This window comes from Artibeus jamaicensis, unplaced genomic scaffold, assembly GCF_021234435.1.
Source record: "Artibeus jamaicensis isolate MK-2021 breed Jamaican fruit bat unplaced genomic scaffold, CSHL_Jam_final contig_387, whole genome shotgun sequence".
Lineage (NCBI taxonomy): Eukaryota > Metazoa > Chordata > Mammalia > Chiroptera > Phyllostomidae > Artibeus > Artibeus jamaicensis.
This window is the reverse complement of record NW_026521812.1, coordinates 28,281,569-28,301,389: the sequence shown is the minus strand read 5'-3', so window position 1 is coordinate 28,301,389 and position 19,821 is coordinate 28,281,569. Positions and strand designations below refer to the sequence as shown.

Genomic DNA, 19,821 nt, shown 5'->3' with positions numbered 1-19,821 from the left:
TTAATTCACATGAAACATTGATACTAATGTTTATTATAAAGAATACAAAAATGAAGAATTATGGGGTTAGATAGAAAATTAAGCTTATGATTGTATTACAAACACCAAAATAAAACTGGAATGAAATGTGAGTTTTCTAGACTACAATTGTAAGCCAAAAGACCTTTAAAATCCACTTGGTTCCAGCTATTCATTCCTCTTACACATAAAGAATCTGAAGAGCAGAAAAAATATGGTGTAGTTCTGCCCAGGTTCACAAGACTGGTGTGCAACTGTCTGTCCAGAAGCAGCTCTTTGTTTGGTAACAAATGCAAGACCCTATAATATTTTTGTCACTCATATTTATTCTTTAGTCCTAAACGTGTTACCTAACGCTTGTGTATTTAGTAATTTGGGGGGGCTCCGAATTGTGGCTTTGTGTACACACCACATTTGTACGTGTCAGATTGTTGTTGTATGAAAATTTCTCCCCGCTCCTCTCCTTCCAGAACTTGATCTGCTTCTCTGAACAGCACGAGGCCTGTTCCTTCATTTAGGCTGACAGTGGGTGCAGAAAGGTTGAAACATTATGCTTTCTAAACCGGTTCCTTGTTTTGGATACTGTCCATGTTGAAGAGATTGCTGATCTTTTGGTGATCATCATCATCATCATCTAACACCTGCCTATGTACCATGTGCCAGGGACTGTGCAAACTGCTTTAATGTATTATCTCATGCAGTCTGTGTAGTCCTCGCAGCTGCTGGTAAAGAACCCCATTTCAGAGTAGCACAAAGAGCCAGCAACAGAGAAAGCATAATGGCAGCTGCAGTGTAACTGAGAGAATTGTCTCTGACAATTGGCTTCCGACTGGGTCTGAGGGCATTTCTTCATCAGTCCCTCTGTTCTGTGAGCACCTGCTCTGTGCTGGGCAGAGTGCTGGTGCAGTGTGCCAGCTGAATGAGTGGGCACCAGCCTGCCTTCCATGCATGGCCCTCACTCTTGCTTGGAGGGATGTATAATTCTCCATCCCATTTAGGCTTGTGCTGACTATACAAGGAAGCTTCAGGAGTCAGAATCTACCTCTTTTTCCCACCACCCTTAATATCTGCATCTTCTAACTGAAGGATCAGTATCTGAAATTGTTTTTCCTCTGGAATTATCTGCTTTTTCAAGGTGATTTTCCCAACAAGTCACTGATACAGAAGATCATCATTTTTGTATTTCTAAATTATAAAATGAGGAAACAAAGCAAAAATGGATTTAATTTTTTTGATTATCTATTTTAGATAAAAGATGAAGTCAATGAAAGAGCCAGATTTCATAAACTTAAATTCCATTTATCAGACTCTTTTGCTCTGTGTGCTATGCATAATACTTTGAATGGGAATTCAGAAATGAGCAAAATTTGAGACATAGGAGCTCCAGAATGGACCTGCCACCTGCCAGCCAGCATTCAGATCTCAAAGGGGACCTGCCTGTGCTTATTTAATGGAAAGATAAATGCGGTCTCAGAACTGTTACTATAAATTCATTTAGAAATGGGACAGAGGCTGGACTCACATTCCTCCCAGGTCTGAATTGCTGGCAGATTTGGTTCACTGTACCTCTGGGAGGTAATACATTCTAACTAGATGGTGGAGTGTGACTATTATTCAGAACTTTATAATACCCATTTCTTTTACAGTTTAAATGAACTTTTTGACCTCATTCATCAGTTTATTGAAAAATGTTTTTATATAGTTATGATTGGTAAGACAAGGTATGGAATACTATGTGGGGTATTACAAAGATGCTATTATCCTTTTAAAAGATGCTAGAGATCTAGAAGGGAAAATAAAATGCGGGAAAGCATAAATAGTTGTATTAAAAGTAAAATGTGCAATGAATAAAGAAGATACAGATCAGTGATGCTTAGTTTGGCATGTTTCTAGAATAAAATAAAAATCTATGAATCATCTTTCCAGAAAAATGCACAATTACATTTTTGATAGCTATATTAGAGTAAAATTGATATACTATAAGCTTCTTAAATTTAAATGGTACAATTTTATAAGTTTTTACATGCATATGAACCAGTATAACCATCACTATAATCAAGATATGAACCTCTATCACAACACTCCCCAGAGTGATTACATACAAATGCAAATTATTGTAGACAACACTGTGAGTGTTTGGAGCCCAGGGTAAGAGCCCAAATATGTACAAAGGGCTTTTGGAGAATGACATTGTCACAAATGTAACTGCTTGTCATAATAGAGAAAAATTAATTGAAGAGTCTATGTTTCAAGTTTCCCCAGTCAAAATTTAGCAGAAGTCCCAAAAGCCATGCTCCCTATGAGACATACCATTCAAAAGGAAGGGCCCATCATTGGAAAGAAAAACAGATAATTTTGACAGCTCTTTGCTGAGAGATGTTAGTATATCTGAGAGATTTTGTCCACTGGTGTTCTCTTCTATGACTGCATGTAGTTCAGAATTGTTCATTTCTAACTATTTGCTTCATACAGATGTAGCTGTTTTAATTTTTTTATAATTCCTAGAACGTGTATCTCAGAAGCTTACAAAGAAGATATTTAATGATCATGATTATAGTGATCAGAAGCAGAAATAACATGTGCACTGAACATGCACATAGTTGGTAATTACTGCTTAGTTCTAGACTCTTCTTTAAACGAAACCTAAGTACATAGAGATATTTTTACTATTCACAACATCCATTATTATTTCTGCTTTACATATTGAGAAATGTTTCAATTATTCATACAAAATAAAAAAAAATATTAAAAATAATTTGTATCATTTGAAACTACTGAAAACATCTGCTTTCTCTGATTTTTCAATTATTTAAAAGGTGCAGTGGACTTTTTCAGAGCATAAAAGAAATCTAAGCATATTTCACTGTTCTTTCCATACTTTCAAGTCTCATCAGACATGAGGTTACTTGAGAGATGAAATGTCACTCAGGGACCAAACCAATTTCTGTGGCAATAGCGCAGCCGTAGTTATTAGCTTTTGTCACTCTTCCACCTGCATTCCTGTTATGCACTCCACACTAACAGTAGTTAGACGAGGTAAAAGACGAACCCAGCAATAAGTTAGTGAGGTGGTTAATGCATAATGAAACTATAGGCAAGGCACTTTTCATGATTTTTTAAGTCACCATTTAGAAAGATCACTACAGATTTACTGAAATGTGTAGGACTGCATTGCACAATTTTAAAGGTTTGCAAAACTAGTTTTTGACTGACAAACATTCTTTTTAGGTTAGCTAACTTATTTTAGAAAGAAAAATAAAGTCCCAGCTCCAATCTAGCCTGAGATAGGCTCTCAAGGGGGCTCTGACCACTATCAGTAGCTGCTTGGCTCAGCTCTAGAGAACAGAGGTCTGCCCTGAATTCTATCTCTGCCTATCTAGTCACACTTTCTCCTGGGCTGTATTCCCAGTGCGAACAGACAGTCTAACTTTCCAATAAGTGTAACCTATTTATATATAAATGAGTAATTATACTTGAAAGAGAGAAAATAGGACAGATTGTTTTGTCTTCACTGCGGTTTTTTATCCCTCTGCTTAGCTTTTGTCTTTGTAGTTTAGGATGTGAATGACTACAACTTTATCTCACCCCCTCACATGAATTTTAATAGCCAAATTGTACACATTTTTCATGTTAATTTAATTGGCTAAATTACAATTATGTTTAACCTTGAAACTTTCCTTAGAGGTAGCTATGATGTATAGAGGAAAATATCTGACTTGGGAGCCAAATGAACTTTTATTTGAATATCAGTTCAGAGACATGCTTACTCTCTGTGGGACTTGGGAACATAATTGACTGGTATTCATCAGAGCCTCCAAAAATATGAGAAATGCTGCCATTATTTTTTCCTCCTTTACTTTTCATATTTTCAGTGGGAATACAGCTTAGGGAGGTAGTAAATTATGATAGGAGGGACTGTGGTTTTAAGAATTAGGCCTTGTCTGAGTCTTGTTTCTGAGTCTGATTCCTACCAGACTCTTGTGATAGTTTGTATGGCAGTTTTAAGAGCTAAGCTTTGCTCGAGTCTGTTTTCTGCATCTTGTTTCTCAAAATGATAAGACCTTGAGAGAATTGTTTTAACCTTGCCACCCTTCTAAGACATACAGTCTTTGTGAAAATGCATGTAAAGAAAATAACAGGGTTGTGCAGCATAAAGCACGCAGTGCACCTTCATAGTGGTATAAAAATGATGGCACAGTAATTAACCTGTGTGTCTCTTCCCCTTTCTGTTCTACCCCTTACTTCTTTTTTCCTATTTCCCACTGAGAGAACACTCAAGGCCAGGGATTAGAGACTCAGTGAGGTTGTGAAAGACTTAGCAAGAGCAGCTCAATCAATCTTTATAATTTAGAGCTGGGAGTAAGAGAGGCCCTTTAAACCTGATCTTGAAAGATACTCTCTGCCTTCTGAAAATCTTCTGAGCAGCAGCTATATAGAGGAAATCTACTCCTTTCATGAATTTGTTCTTGATTAACATTGCTTACTTCCTAACTAACCTGTCATTGATCCAATCCCATACACTGATGTGTTTCATTTTTGTGTGAATTTATTTTTATCAATTTTCTACAATCTATACATTTCCTTACTCTGCGGTACATTTTCATCATCAAAAATTACAGAGATTGGTGCATTCAAGTACTTATTGTACTTATTGTACTTCAAGTACTTCATTAAATGTAGAGCACTGAGCAAAAAAAACTAGAGGGAAGGATGTGACCCTCTGTTAGATTGTCTGGATTCAAATCCAGGTTTCCATCTGTAAGATATGTTATTAGTCCAGTCACTTAATAGTTCTCTGCCTTGATTTCCTGTTGGATATAAATTTAATGGACTTCCAGCTGGATGATGATTTTGACAAGTAAAGGAAATGATTTAAGAATACCTCATGCGGCCCTGGCTGGTGTAGCTCAGTGGATTGAGCGCGGGCCTGCGAACCAGACAATCGCGGTTCGATTCCCAGTCAGGGCACATGCCTGGGTTGCAGGCTGGTTCCCTGCAGGCCAGTTCCCAGCAGGGGACACACAAAAGGCAACCATACATTGATGTTTCTCTCCCTCTCTCCTTCCCTTCCCCTCTAAAGATAAATAAATAAAATCTAAAAAAAAAAAAAAGAATACCTCATGCATAGTAAATATTCAACAAATGTTAACTAATATTATTACTAATATAAGACATGTTTTTAAGCATATTCATTTTTGTGAAAATATGATAAACGTTTTTGAAGAACTAATTTCTCATAACTTTTTAAAGTGGAAGACTTTGCATATGTGTAGTTTTGCAAAGAAGAAAGTAAAGGTAAGTCTGACAGGATATCAAATTTAAATAAAATAAAACCATATTATCACATAAAACAACTGCTCTAAAGTAGGCTGGTAAAAATCCCCCTAAACTGATGAAAATACATAAAGAACAGTTTAAGAAGCTCTATTTTTGCCTTATCATAAATTAACAATTTTTAAAGTTGGAATTCAAGAATCAATTTAAGCAATAACTTTTTAACTTTTAAAATATTTTCTCTAGTGCTTACACAAGAGTAGGGCAAAAGTAGGTTTATAGTTGTCAGCATGCAAAATAGTTTATTCTTGCATTGTTATTTATTAATTATTGTATTATTTTCCATATAAACAACTGTAACCTACTATTGTCACACCCTGTAGATTAATGACTATAGTATTCCTGCTATAATTACACTTAAAATCACAGTTCTCAAACAATTTTATTATCAACTATTACGTCCTCTGATTTTGAAGCTGAAACTATGTCCCCAAAGCAATATTTCACACTCTGAATTAGGCTAATTTGTTTCCTATGGTTGCCATTTTAGATAAGGTTATAAATCAGTAAATCATGACAGGATAGTGGAAATGTCATAGTTTTTGTTCTTTCAGTTATTTTGTGGAAATAGATAAAAGTTTCCATCTTGAGAATAATTATATTGGGGTAACCTTCCATCTTTAAAAAAACTGTAAAAAACTAAGAAAAGGAAAAAAATTAAACCTCTAGTCATTTTTAATTCCAAGAGTAATCATTGGTATCATATTATATTTTCTTCCCTTTGATTTCTTTTTTTGGTGGTGGTTGTTGTTCATGCAACATACAGTGAGGTAGTTAAGGACACACCACCCAAGAGCAGGAGGCCCTTTGAATCTGGGCCTCTCCCACTTCTTAGCTGTGTGGCTTTCGTTAGTTACCTAACCTCTCTCAGCCTTGTTTTTGTCATTTGTAAAATAGTGTTACTGAACAAGAGGTCCGAGGGAGGGGCAATACAATATTTAGCCCACCTAGGGATGCCCAAAACTGCTATACAACAGGGGCCCCTCCCAAAAAACAAAATACTAAAATCTACTGGGCTCTTCTGTCCACTGCCAATTGGAAAGACATCTCTTAAAGCCAGAGATTTGTGAAAAGGAAACAAAATGTTTATTTAATGCTATTCAGGCCTAACGCCACCACTAAAATATCGAAGTCCTTTAGGTTGTACACCTACACCCACATAGCTCTCCCCTCTCCCACTGTCCCAACTCCGGGTACCATAAATCAGGAAAAGAGCACACGTCTGTGTTGCAGGTTGCTGGCACCGTCAGCTGTGTCACTGTGCAGGATCTCGAGTTAATCCAAAGTACTGTGGTACCCTCTCATGGGCCACTGGCAAGAGTCCTTTGTACCCAGTTCCAGTCAAAGTCTCTCTTGCTTTTCAGGCCCCACGGCCAGAGGGGGCACCCCAAAGCCGCGTGGGCCTCTTCTACCAAAGCTGCAGGAGTCCGCACTCCACCAAAAGCTTGTGGCTTTCTTCTTCACCTGGCTGCAGGGATCTCCATTCTGGCAAAGCTGCGTGGTTTTCCCTTTCACCTGGGAAAGAGGGGGTCCGCACTCTGCCAAAATCACGTGGCTCCCTCTTTCACCTCACCAAGAGGGGGTCCTCACTCTGCTGAAACCGCGTGGCTCTCCCCAGGCTTTCTTACTCAGGAGCGTAGCCCCTAGTTCCATCCTGGGTCCCCTCATGTCCTGGAGCCAGTCTTTTCCAAGCTCACTTGCAGGCACCTCACTCAGGAGCGCAGCCCCTTGTTCCATCCTGAGTCCCAGCTACTTCTCACTCAGGAGAGCAGCCCCTAGTTATATCCTGAGTCCCTGCTAGTTCCATCTTGAGTTTTCAAGCTACTCCTTTCTCCCTGACTCCAAACTTGGCCACTGCTATTTAACATATCTATGAAACCAGTTAAAGGTTATAGATATGTTAAATAACCATTCCAGAGGTTAGCTGCAAAACTGTTGGTATGCAAAACAGTTCTCCATGGCCCTGCTCCATTCATCCCTTGGGGGGGGGGGCGGTGAGGACATCTTATATGTCTCTCCAATATTCCTATACACTTTGAATTCTGGACACCATTCCAAATCTTTTTTGGGGGCCCCCCTGGTTGCACCCTGTATCAATAGGAACATCAGTAGTGTTTGTTATTAAATCATTATCATGAGAGTTAAGTAAGTTAAATAGCACATGTCAAGTACTTATAAAGATCTATATAAAGTTAATGCTGGAAATATGGTTCTGTGTAATCTACTTTTACACTTAGCATATAACATGTGATTTTCAATCTGATTATTTTTAAAACATGATTTTAATGGTTATACAAATTTTATCATGATTTTAAAAAATTTTTGAACAGCAGGTCTCCACTTTTTTTCTGTTTTTAAAAATAAGTAATATATGCAGCCTTTGTTCTTATGTCTGATTTTCTTAAGGCAATTATTGGGTTAAAAGAACATGTTTTTTTTTTAAGGTTTCTTGTGGTGCAAATTGAAAAATGGCCTTTATCTTTAATTTAGTTTGAAGGTGTTCATTTTTCTATACTTTTTAACAGTAATTTTTGAACAAATATTTTATTTTTAAGTTATTTTTGAACAAATTTTTATTTATTAAAAATCAAATGTGTCCTGCATATCTTGGTAACTGTCTTTATGACCACCTGTGTGATATATGAAATGCATCTTCTCAATGTTAACTCAGTCCCAAGCCAATTATCAGTCTCAACCTCAGGCTTGTGATACATGCCTGTATCCATCTCTTTGTCTCCTCTAGTTTTCACTATGCAGCCATCAAAGTATGTGAAAATTGCCAGCTGATATTTATAAAATGAAGTTTATGAATCTGAGCTATACTCCCCAAATATTTATGAACTATAAAAGTGCATTATCAGGATGTTCTGTCGTTGCACTGTGCTCTTTAGCTGTCTTCCATTTTACGTGGCAGAGCTCCTTAGGATCTATTTGCCTAAAAGCTATTGTGTGTACTCATTCTGTATTGTATCGTGGCAAGCGTTATAATCTACAGGGTTCCTATTCATTTTGGAATTCATTTCACAGCTCACTAATTGTGTGAATGAGAAGAGGAAATACACGCTTTTATTCCCAGGCATGCCAAGCAGATGGCCCCAAGTTCATTGCTACCCGCACTGTCAGCACGGTCCTCTTCTGTAGGTAGTGAACCTGGCATGGATCTGTCTAACAGAATGTGAGGGTCCGTTTCACACAGCATTGACAGTCACTGAGCCTGTGGTTTGTTATGATTTATAAACATTTTAGTTTTTTATCATCAACCTCTAAAGTGGTCAGTCATTTGAGCAGGTGCAAATGTGGTAGAATTTGTATTCATTTTACCTGAGGAGCCAAAATGAACTTCATTCACATGGAAATTTTGGAAAAGAAAACAGTAGAGAGGATTAAGCATAGTTTCTTGAAAAGGGATTAATACATGTATTGAGATTCAAAATTGAAGCATCGTTTCTGAGATTGAACCTTTTGAAAAAGTGAATTAAAGAAAAGATCATGGTTTATTTTTTACATTTTTAGGTGACTATCCTATCGAATGTGTTTTTTCTTTTTATACAAGGAAATCATTTACTTATTTATTTTTATATTCAATATATAATTTATATAGCCATTCGAAATGTTAGCAATTGCATTCTGTGTGTGTGCATTTCTGTCGTGAGAGAGTAAGATTGATACAGAGGTAGTAACAACAATGAAATAACGAATGTCTTCACATATTTCTTACTTCAACAGAGATACTAGAAAAACAGGAAATTGGGTTATCAGGGATGGTAGGTTAGTCAAATATTCTAATGGAACTGAAGTAGAAATTTGATCATAATATCTTAAGGGAACCAAAGCATGTAGAAATATATATCTGTATTGTGGGTATATACTTCTCATCCCCTCACTGTCTTCAATTCCAAACCTTTACCATGGGTTTCACATATTTCATGGACTCCATGTTTCTTTTTTTTCTTGGCTTTCAGACTGATGCTGCTCTGATGTATGACGCTGTGCACGTGGTGTCTGTGGGCGTTCAACAGTTTCCCCAGATGACAGTCAGTTCCTTACAATGTAACCGGCACAAACCCTGGCGCTTTGGGACCCGCTTCATGAGCCTAATTAAGGAGGTATGTCAGGAGATGGGATGTCCCCTGTCTCTTTTGCCCTCAAGCTGAATGCATTGAGATTATTGCAGTTTTCTTAACAGGTAACCTTTTATCTTTTTTCTTTTTCTCTTTTAAACTTTCTCCCTTCCCCTTACAAACAAATTAACATTATTGTGTAATCATCAAATGAAAGAAGGAAACTTGCATGATAGATAAGTCAACATACTTACAAATAGCTGTAAATGTGTAAACAGATGAAAATCTGTGACCTGTGGTATATCACATTGTTAGTTTCACATTCCTGACTTTGTGTGTGTGTTACTTGTCATTTATGTGATGTGGAGATATGTTTAAAGGAATGCTTGTTTATATTTTAGGCAATAAAACATATAATGAATTTTAACATACATGCTATTTATACTACATTAAACTACACCCAGGTTATAAATCTTAAAGAATTGTCTTTTAGATCTATACTTCTTAAACATGATGTCTTGTTATTTTAATTATATTAACACTTAACATAAACACATGGGTTTATGAAAGTGAAAAGTTTACTTCATATTACTTCATAATACAACCATTCTTATGGACATATAATATTTTATCTGTTATAGTCTTACACTATGTACATACTGAGAAAGAAAAGAGAAAATTCTTTAATATCACACACACATACACACACACAATTTTTTCCCTATTCTTCCTATAACAAAAGAAATGCCTTTGTCAGTTTAGGATACTCTTCATTCAATTAAAACAGGAATATTTATATGAAACCTTATGAAAACTTAATCCTTGCTATGGAAAATCACAGGTATTATTGTCATATAATTTTTTTCATTTATAGCTTATAAGAAATCATCAGTTCATTTTACAATAAATGATTCATCTTGAAACTAAAAACACAAATAGGATTATAATTAAGAATCTCTTGCTCTTTGGAAAAAATATATGAACTCTTCTTGTCTAATTCTTATAAAACTCTCAGCTAGGTAAAATGATTCTGCCTGAAGAATATACATTTTATTTATTATTCTACATTATATTTACTTCTGATTTAAAACAGCATCAGAGAGCCATGAACATCGTGCACAGGTTTGGCTAGTTGAAGAATTGCTTTTTCTGAACGTAGCGCTTGAGTATTGAGGCATGTGTCAAACAGCCTTGTGAAAGCAGTTGCACGAACCTCACTGTTATATTTATTGTAGGGCATTAGTGAGGGTCTTGTCCACTAAATCATAGTGTAGCTTTTCTGAGGACAAAAAAGACATGTTTCTCGAAGGCCTCAGTCAGTGTCGGGAAAAGCTGACTTTCTCCTGGGCAGTTGGTATGTCTTACAGTATGGATCCTGTGTATTTTTTCATCATATTTTCTTTATTGGTTGTTAGAAAGTTCAGGGTTGAATCTGTGATTGAATTTTTTAGTAGTACAGTTTCGCCTGATGTAAATTTTCTGATGCTGTCTTTGTCCCAGATTTGTTTTTCTACTTGACACTTCTACTCCTGTACTTTTGATTACATTGCCTATTTTTATAGTAGCATGGATTTGTGTTAATTCCCTGAAATTATTTTATTTGAAAGAAGTTGGTTTAAAAGTAGTTTTTCTTCCTTGTTGGAGACCAATTAATACATGTTTAAGCTCATTGATAACATGTTGTGGTATGAATAGAGATATGTATTATAATTTTTTCTATTTCATTTGTAATTTATTATCCTAAAACGATTTTACAGTACATACCCATATGTACCCAAGAAACACCCGAAGCATTAGAAATGTAGTAATGATAACATCCATTTTTAGTCTTTATTCTTTAAAACTTTATACTTGTAAGTATATGTTACATCATTTAAATTTTTATATATAAGTATTTCAAGTTATTTCCAAATAACAATAATGGAAAACATCTATTTTTGGCAATATAGCTGGCAGAATGGGAAATCTTCGTGTGTGTGTGTGTGTGTGTGTGTGTGTGTGTGTGTGTGTGTGTGTGTGTTTTAAAGCCTGGTTATTTACTCACCTTGAAGGGGTTGAACACATTAAGTCGATTATTACATATACTTCCTTCTACATGGAGAACCCTTACTACATGAACTTTAACTTTATGAAGTAATTTTGATACATTTCTCCTAGTCTCACTTAGGAGAAACTAATCAGTTGATTATTCTAAGGGGAAAGTGTATAACCAAAGCGTTACAACATGGGTTTTTCTAGATTCTGTTTCTTTCACACTAATAAAATAGGCTTATTTTCACATCGGTTATGAATTTAAGAGTGGTATTTTATAACAATAACTCTATTTATAATCCCCAGTGAGATAGGTACTGTTTCCTTTATCATAAGTTATGAAATTATTTTCATTTTGCAAGAAGAGATTTGCTATTTTAAAATTCCATAGCAATGTATGCTTATGAGAAGTAATGAAAATATTTTTCTTTTTTTGTGGAAAAGCATTTTCTCTTCTCTTTCTTTACTTATTTACTAATCTCATTTTTCTTTCCCATAGGCACATTGGGAAGGTCTCACAGGCAGAATAACTTTCAACAAAACCAATGGCTTACGAACAGATTTTGATCTGGATGTGATCAGCCTCAAGGAAGAAGGGCTGGAAAAGGTACTTTGGCATTCAGCTCATTTACTTTTCATTATTAAATGAAACACACATACATACAGATGAGGGAAATAGAGTTAAAATGCTAGATTTGAGCCATACAGTAAACATCATGTGGATATATTTGCAATGAATTAGTATAAATGAGAGTTTAAAGAGAGAATAGCCTGAAGGCCAATGGGGTGCTTAGGGAGATATTGTAGTTTGGAATAATTTTAGTATAGAGCCATGAAGTTAAAACTATTCCGAGAGTGGAAGTGAGAAATGAATAAATAGTGACAGAAGGCTTTAACTGAACCTCTAGCAATCATGTTGATTCAAAGAATGGTAGGTCATTGGGACTCTGTTTTTAAAAACTAATGGAGAAGCCAGGTAGCAAAAGTGGGAGGAGACAATAATAAAGGTAGAAATCAAAGCCTGGAGAACAAATTAGTGGGAGAAATTAACATTGGAAGGAAACTGGCACAAATCTCCTGAGAAGACATAAGGTATTGAGAACGGTTGAAGGCCAGTTAGAGGAAAAGAGTATTAAAACAGTTCACATCACACGTTTTTATTATCTTCAAAAATTAGTATATGAAGTCATCACCTCAAAGAAAAGTACTTGAACAATAATTAAATAAACGGAAAAAAATGGGTGGCATTTACTTTAGTCAAACTTAAGAATAATGTAAATGTTTTGGAAATACCATTGTGGCAGACTTGACTTTGAGTCAGTAGAAGTAGAGTGCTGTTAAGTAGCAAAAGGTAGTCATTTTTTTTTAATGTAGTAGAATGGCTAAGAGATCAGGGACTCAATTTAGGTTAATTAGGCTAGAATCCTTGCTCTGACATTAACTATTTATAGGCAGATATTTTTAATCCCTCTAAAACAGTTTCTTCAGCTACATCATGGGAAACAGCAATATTTGCCTCACAAGGGCTAGTAAGTCTTTTTGACTTGACTTTGACTTTTTCCTAGAAAGTACTTATCAACCCATAGATGAAAAGACATAGAATTCCTACCTTCATAGAGCTCTCAGTTTGGAAAGATCAATATATGGTGATTCAGGAGGCTTAAGTTATAATTCTATATGATCTCACCTGTAAGTGAAACTTAATCAACAAAAGAATCAAATGAGCAAAATATAACCAGAGACATTGAAATTAAGAACAAACGGACAGTGACCAGAGGGGAGGAGGGAGATAACAGGGAAGGAAGGGAAAGGGTCATCAAGGAACACGTATAAAGGGCGCATGCACAAAGCCAAAGGTGAGTAGGATGGAGGCTGGGAGGTGGGGTGGGTGGGGTATGCAGGGGTAGTGGTGGGGAATACAATTGTATTTGAACAACAGTAAATAATAAATAAATAAAATCTTTAAAAATAAATAGAAATAGAAATAAATAAAATAAGTAAAAGAAAATTCCAGTTCTATAACAAATGCGTGGATTTCATCCTCTGCCCAACTTCTCTATGCCAAATTCCTCATCTCAAAAAGGCAGTGTGCAAAGGTTTTCCTCTTAGACAGGCTGAAGTGAGAATATCAGGATCTCTAAAAGCACCTGGAAATACATTATTTATAGGGATTGAGGCTAGGAATTTTAACTACCCCCAATTCTATCTTATGACTGGTGAGGAAATTCAACAAAGAAAATGTGTGAAATGCTGGCTTTATTCTTTTTCTTATATTATTGCCTTTTCCTCATTTTGTCTTGGTCAACTTTGACCAGCACACTGCATTTATTTAATTAATTCTTTAGAAAATAAGCAGTGAACCTCTGTTTTGTGCCATTATAAGATTGTACTCCAGTGAAGAAAACCTGCCAATAATAAATGGACTCATAAAATTATAATATTAAATTGGGCAGTAATAAATGCTTAAAAAAGATAATCTTTTTTCTGTCCCCATTTTTATGTATTTGTTTGTTTGTTTATTGTTGTTCAAGTATAGTGGTCTCCATTTTCCCTTCACTACTCCCCACCTCCCACCCTTGATTCTACCCCATTTTGGCTTTTGCCAAGTGTCTTTTATACATGTTCCTGACAACCGTTCTCCCTTTACCCCCCACCCCATAATCCCCCCTACTTCCCCTCTGGTAACTATCAGTTTGTTCTTAATTTCAAAGTCTCTGGTTATATTTTGCTCACTTATTTGTTTTGTTGATTAGGTTGCACTTACAGGTGAGATCCTATGGTATTTACACATCATTAAAATGATATATTTTGGATGATTTTCTGAACTATGAACCTTAGGATTGCAACAGTTAATAGGAAGAAAGTCTGTGCTTTTGTTGTTTGCACCTGTGGAATAGATAAACCAGGAAGAAACAGATTGTGTTTATGACAAAGAAACTGGACATGTTCAGAGAAAGGATCTTGGGTTTAAAAGTTTACTATAGACACATCCTCTGCATCTAGGTAGTGCCTATAGATCATTGTGACTCCTGTCCACTGTATCTCAACAGGGACTGTGGTTGGAGCCCAGCTCAGTTAGCCATGGTCCCAGAAGAGTCACCAATACCATATACACAACCAGCTACATCTGCCCAAAGAGGCTCCCAGGGCCTTGGAAGTACCTCTGTGGAGCAGAGGAGGGAGAATAAGGGGAAATTGTAGTATGTGACTTTGTCTACCTTAGGCCATAATAAAACAACCATCTTCATTTAAGAGTCTTGTATCTGGTACTAGCAATCAGAAAAGGAAAATCAGAATGAGTAGTTTTCCCAGCTTGAATTCTTCTGGTGAATTCAAAGACCACAGCATATATTCTGCTTTCAAAATATATTTAGAATCCATCCATTTCTCTCTACATCCATTGCTGAAATCATAGCCGGGGGACCTTCCCATGGACATCTACATTAGACTCTCAGTCCTACTCCTCCTTGTGAGCCATCCCCAAACCACAGCAACCAGCTGATAATCTTTAAAAGCAAATTGGTCTGTCATTTGTCTATTTAAACCCTTCCATTTACAATGGGTTTCCTACCTCCCCCTCTGAACTCTCTCCATCCTGTCAGATGTTTTCTTTGCTCCAGCTACACTGATTGTTCTCCAATTTTCTCACAGGTTTAAAGTTTTCTGTTACTCAGCAATAGAGTTTCCCAGTCTGGAATAGCCCTTTGCCAGGCTGCTCTTATTCACTTGGGTGTCACAGTTTGAATATTATTTTCTTCGATAGGCACCCCCAAAGTCCCTATCAGTTCTGAGTTTCTGAGAGTGGCACTTACTGCAATGCATAATTATATATTTACATGTACTTTTTAAAAGAAGCTATGTTCCCAGCAAGAATACATGTCCTAATAAATAGGGAAAATGTCCTCTTACTCATTGTTTATCTATTCAAGGCCTAGCACAATGTCCGGCACCAACTACATCCTCAAGAAATATTTATTGTCTGTTGAATGAATGAGGATCACTATGGGAATCAAAACAGATACTTCACATGAAATGCTTAGTCAAGTGTCTGCTGCAGAGTTATTTTCTTATAGTCCAGTTTTTTTTTCTACCCCAGCCCTGCTTCATACCTGCAGAGTGGAAACACAGAGAAATCCAGCAGTTAAGCAGTCATTGGACTGGGCTGGTGGGTCCAGGCATCAAGGGGTAAAGGGTTTTATAGTGCAGGAGAAGGCGGCCCTGAAGTCTGAGCTTACAAGGAGGCACATTCCAGCAATGACAAATCTGCCCCGCCCCCATGGTGTAATATAATATTGTCTGACACTCCAATATTACATCAAAAAGTAAAAATCATCATTCTATTTTTTCTTACAAATGTATGGTATGAAAATAAAGGATAATTAATGAGAACAAACAGAAGTTATTATTGACAGCTTGCAAGGGAACCAGCTACCATCACCTGCATGTGGCAGAGATTCAAGGGCAGGCAGGAGGGTGCAAAAGCTTTATAGTAGGAAAAAGGGTATATACCCCAGGGGTGCTCTGAGGAAGGTGGGGACTAGAAGTGGGGCATCTTGCATGACTGCTTAGGGGGCATATTTGACTGTCTCCGATAGACCCTGAGTGGCACAAAAAGGAGGAAGGGAGCTACCAGTTACTGAACAAATTTTAATTGTTCTGGGCAGATTGCTGGAGAGGTTTTAGCTTGTAGTTTTGCTACAGGAGATGTTTTCTCCAGATTCTAGGCCAAAGTTCTTTGTCATACGTGGTCTCACCATTGTCTGCTTGTATATTCAGTCTTTCAGTGGAATTATTTTGGGGTCACTTGGAAGGAGAGGAAAATAGAAAAAAATAATAAAGCCAAGAAAAATCGAGGAAATGTAAAAAAATTATTCATAATTGACCATGAGGTTTTTTTTTTTAGGTTTTGTATTGTTTTCAAAATGTGTAAGTAGGATAAGATTTACCATTGGAAATGTTTTAACACTATTTACCTTTGAATCTTAGATACATGGTTAGGAAAGTCCAGCTTCAGATGGAAGAAAACACAGGAGTCATGGCATAATATGTTTAGAAATGTTCAGCAAATTCTTGGAATGTAACTTCAAAAGGATTCGATTTAGAGTGAAAATAGTTGAAAGGATTTTACATAAAACATATTTGAACTGAGTTAATGACACTACATAATAATGGTGCATTTCCATTGCAAGAGTTATTTAGAGGATATTTTGAGGAAAAAGAATCACTTATACTTAAATTTTTTTCTAAGAATAATGCAGTACTAAAATCACTGAATCCTGCCACATATTGAATTTTCTCATTGAATATCCTTTGCCATTACTATGTACATCCTCAATGCTTTCCAAGAAAAAAAATCAGTCTCTTACTATTTCACCTTGTTAGTTGTTCAAATGGATTTTTATTGTACTGGAGGACATTTGCTTCTAAGTAGAGGTGTTAAACTAAAACCGTTTTGCGTATCTCTCCTGTCCCTTCTCTTGCATCAACATTTGCTGTCAGTTCTGGTTATTTTTCTGCTATTCTTTGCATGTGTCATTTATATTAAAATAGAAATTGGAAATTAGAAAATAGATTTGTCTCAGACAAAGAAAGGGTCAATACATGCTTATTAAAATTGTTTTTATGTTATTATTATACTTATTTTGAAAAATATAAGGATGAAATGGATACATTTCTTTTGCCAGACATGGTGCTAAACTCTTGGTGTTAAGGACTATGAACGATAGCACCATGTGTTTGCCTCATCTTCTTTTATAATCAAGTCAGCTTCTAATTTGTGTATCCTTAGAGAAAATCTTGACATATTCCACCTGATGGAATGTTTGTCAGTTTCTACAAAGAATTCAAATAAATATTATAAAGCAAAATAATTCATATTTGCCAACCATTAAAAGTTTAAATGTATCATATTTATTTTCAAATGAAGTTTCATTCCAGCTTTTAACATCTTCACTTCCTGGATATTCACTTTTGCACTAGTTCCCACCAGTACAGAAATTGGTAATAGCAATCCATACGCTTCTTGTTGAAAATTTCAATATTTTGATAATATATAAAGAGGGTGAGAATTACTAAAACCCTGCCTGCTTGTTGTTTTCAGGCATATATGTTCCAGGTTCAGAACATGTTTCAAAGTGCTTTTTGAGGAATTCTTATAGAGTGCATACTTCAAGAAAAAGCGGTAATTTTCTTAGAAATCTTTGCTATTGCCCTTTTTCTTGCCTGTAGAATCCTGTATTTGCTAACTCCCTATGAAAGTTTGATGAATGGAATTTACAGACTTCAAAATTAATTTAAAACTGAAAATGCACACAAGTTACATGAACACTATTTCTTTAATAGATTTTTGGATGCATAATTTTTGTTTTCCACTCAAAGATGGCATTTGATACACACACACATACACACAGAGGTCTCCATGGCAACAACACCCCCCCAAACTTTCCCAGGAACTGAGATTTGTTTAGCCTCCCTGCAGGAAGACTCTGCTAAGGGTAATAGTAATCTTCCAGCCAATCAGAAATGAGTTGTTTGCTTTTAAAAAGCAGAAATGCATCCTGGAATGGATCCATGCCTAGTGTCTTTTTTGGAGATAATAACCAATTAATTTGCCAAACTATTAGATAGACATTATTACATTTCTTGTCTCAGAACTGTACTGACAGATTTTGATTATGTGTCAATGTATTAATAGTTATCATTTTGCCTGATCATTTGTAACCTTCAGGTGTTAAAATATTTAAGAAAACTATTTAGAGATGATGTTCATGTTTAGAAATCAATAATATTACCTTATTTGAGGGCACACAATTTTGGTTTTTTACCCAACAGAGAATAAAAACTATTGTTGTTTTTTCTTTCAACTACTGAATTTGAATCAAACATGTACATATACTAAACAATTGTAATTCATTGATTTGATATCAGAGTAAACTCTGAACTATAGTTTCACCCTTTGACTTACATCGCATTGTTATATTTGAGAACAGTTAATTCATTGGTTACAATTTTATTTAAAACATCAGAGGATTTCCGCCAAGATGGAGGCGTAGGTGGAAGCACTGCACCTTCTCGCACAACCAAGTTTAAAAACAACAAAGTTTTAGCAACAAAAACGTAGCTAAACCACAGAAAATTGAACTACACGGAAGTCTGACAACAATGAACCCTTCAGCCAAACCAGTAAGAGGGGCAGAGCCAGCAGCAGAGGGGGGTCAGGCAGGAAAGATCTACCAGACTGACCTGGGCGCAACCCAGGTGTACCAGCAGCTGTGGGCGGATCCCAGGTGTGGAGAAGCCGGTGGACCCACTGTAAACTGATTGTGGTCACACATTTGGGCACAGATAAACTGGTGAAGGAGCGAGCGGTGGGAGGGATCAAGCAGGCCCCAGCAGCAGGAAGCAAAAGAGGGACCCACCATTGCCCCTCTCTGACCCCCGACCCCTCCCCCACATATAGTATCACAAACCAGCAACTTGGGTTGCCCTGCCCTGGTGAACACCTAAGGCTCTGCCCCTCATACTTAATAGGTATGAACAGACCAAAACATTATGGCTCAACCAGAAAAACAGCTCAAAGCCCCAGAGCCAATACTTCTAAGTGACCAAGTGATGGCTAACCTATCAGATGCACAGTTCAAAACACTGCTGATCAGGATGCTCACAGAACTGGTTGATTATAGTCACAAATTAGAGGAACATATGAAGACTAAACTAATTGAAATGAAGGGAAATACACAGGAAACCAATAGTAATGGAAACAGACTCAAATCAAAGGAGTGGACCAGAAGGAGAAAAAAAATGACCAAACAGAAAAGGATGAAGAAACAAGAATTCAAAAAATGAGGAGAGGCGTAGGAACCTCCAAGACATCTTTAAACGTCCCAACATCTGAATTATAGGGGTACCAGAAGGGGGAAAGGAACAGCCACCAGTGGAAAACTTATTTGAACAAATAATAAAGGAGAACTTCCCCAATCTGGCAAAAGAAATAGACTTTCAGGAAATCCAGGAAGCCCAGAGAGTCCCAAAGAAGTTGGACCCAAGAAGGAACACACCAAGGCACATCATCATTACATTAGCCAAGATTAAAATGAGGGAGAGAATTCTAGAAGCAGCAAGAGATAAAGGGACAGTCACTTACAAAGGAGTTCCCATCAGTCTGTCAGCAGATTTCTCAAAAGAGACCTTACAGGCACGAAAGGGGCTGGAAAGAAGTATTCCAAGTCATGAAATCCAAAGACCTATGTCCAAGATTGCTCTATCCAGCAAAGCTTTCATTTAGAATGGAAGGGCAGATAAAGTGCTTCTCAGAGAAGATCAAATTCAAGGAGTTCATCCTCACCAAGCCCTTATTATATGAAATGTTAAAGGGACT

The 19,821-nt window shown here is 36.5% G+C and overlaps 1 protein-coding gene across 1 annotated transcript in view; it reads left to right on the top strand.

Moving 5' to 3' along the window:
• GRIK2 (glutamate ionotropic receptor kainate type subunit 2) overlaps nucleotides 1–19,821 on the top strand; it is a 592,671-nt gene that overhangs the window by 369,590 nt on the left and 203,260 nt on the right. Inside the window, exons 8-9 of the mRNA XM_037135552.2 lie at nucleotides 9,315–9,458; nucleotides 11,944–12,051. Of these exons, the coding sequence (XP_036991447.1) occupies nucleotides 9,315–9,458; nucleotides 11,944–12,051 (252 nt within the window). The remainder of the gene's footprint in view (nucleotides 1–9,314; nucleotides 9,459–11,943; nucleotides 12,052–19,821) is intronic.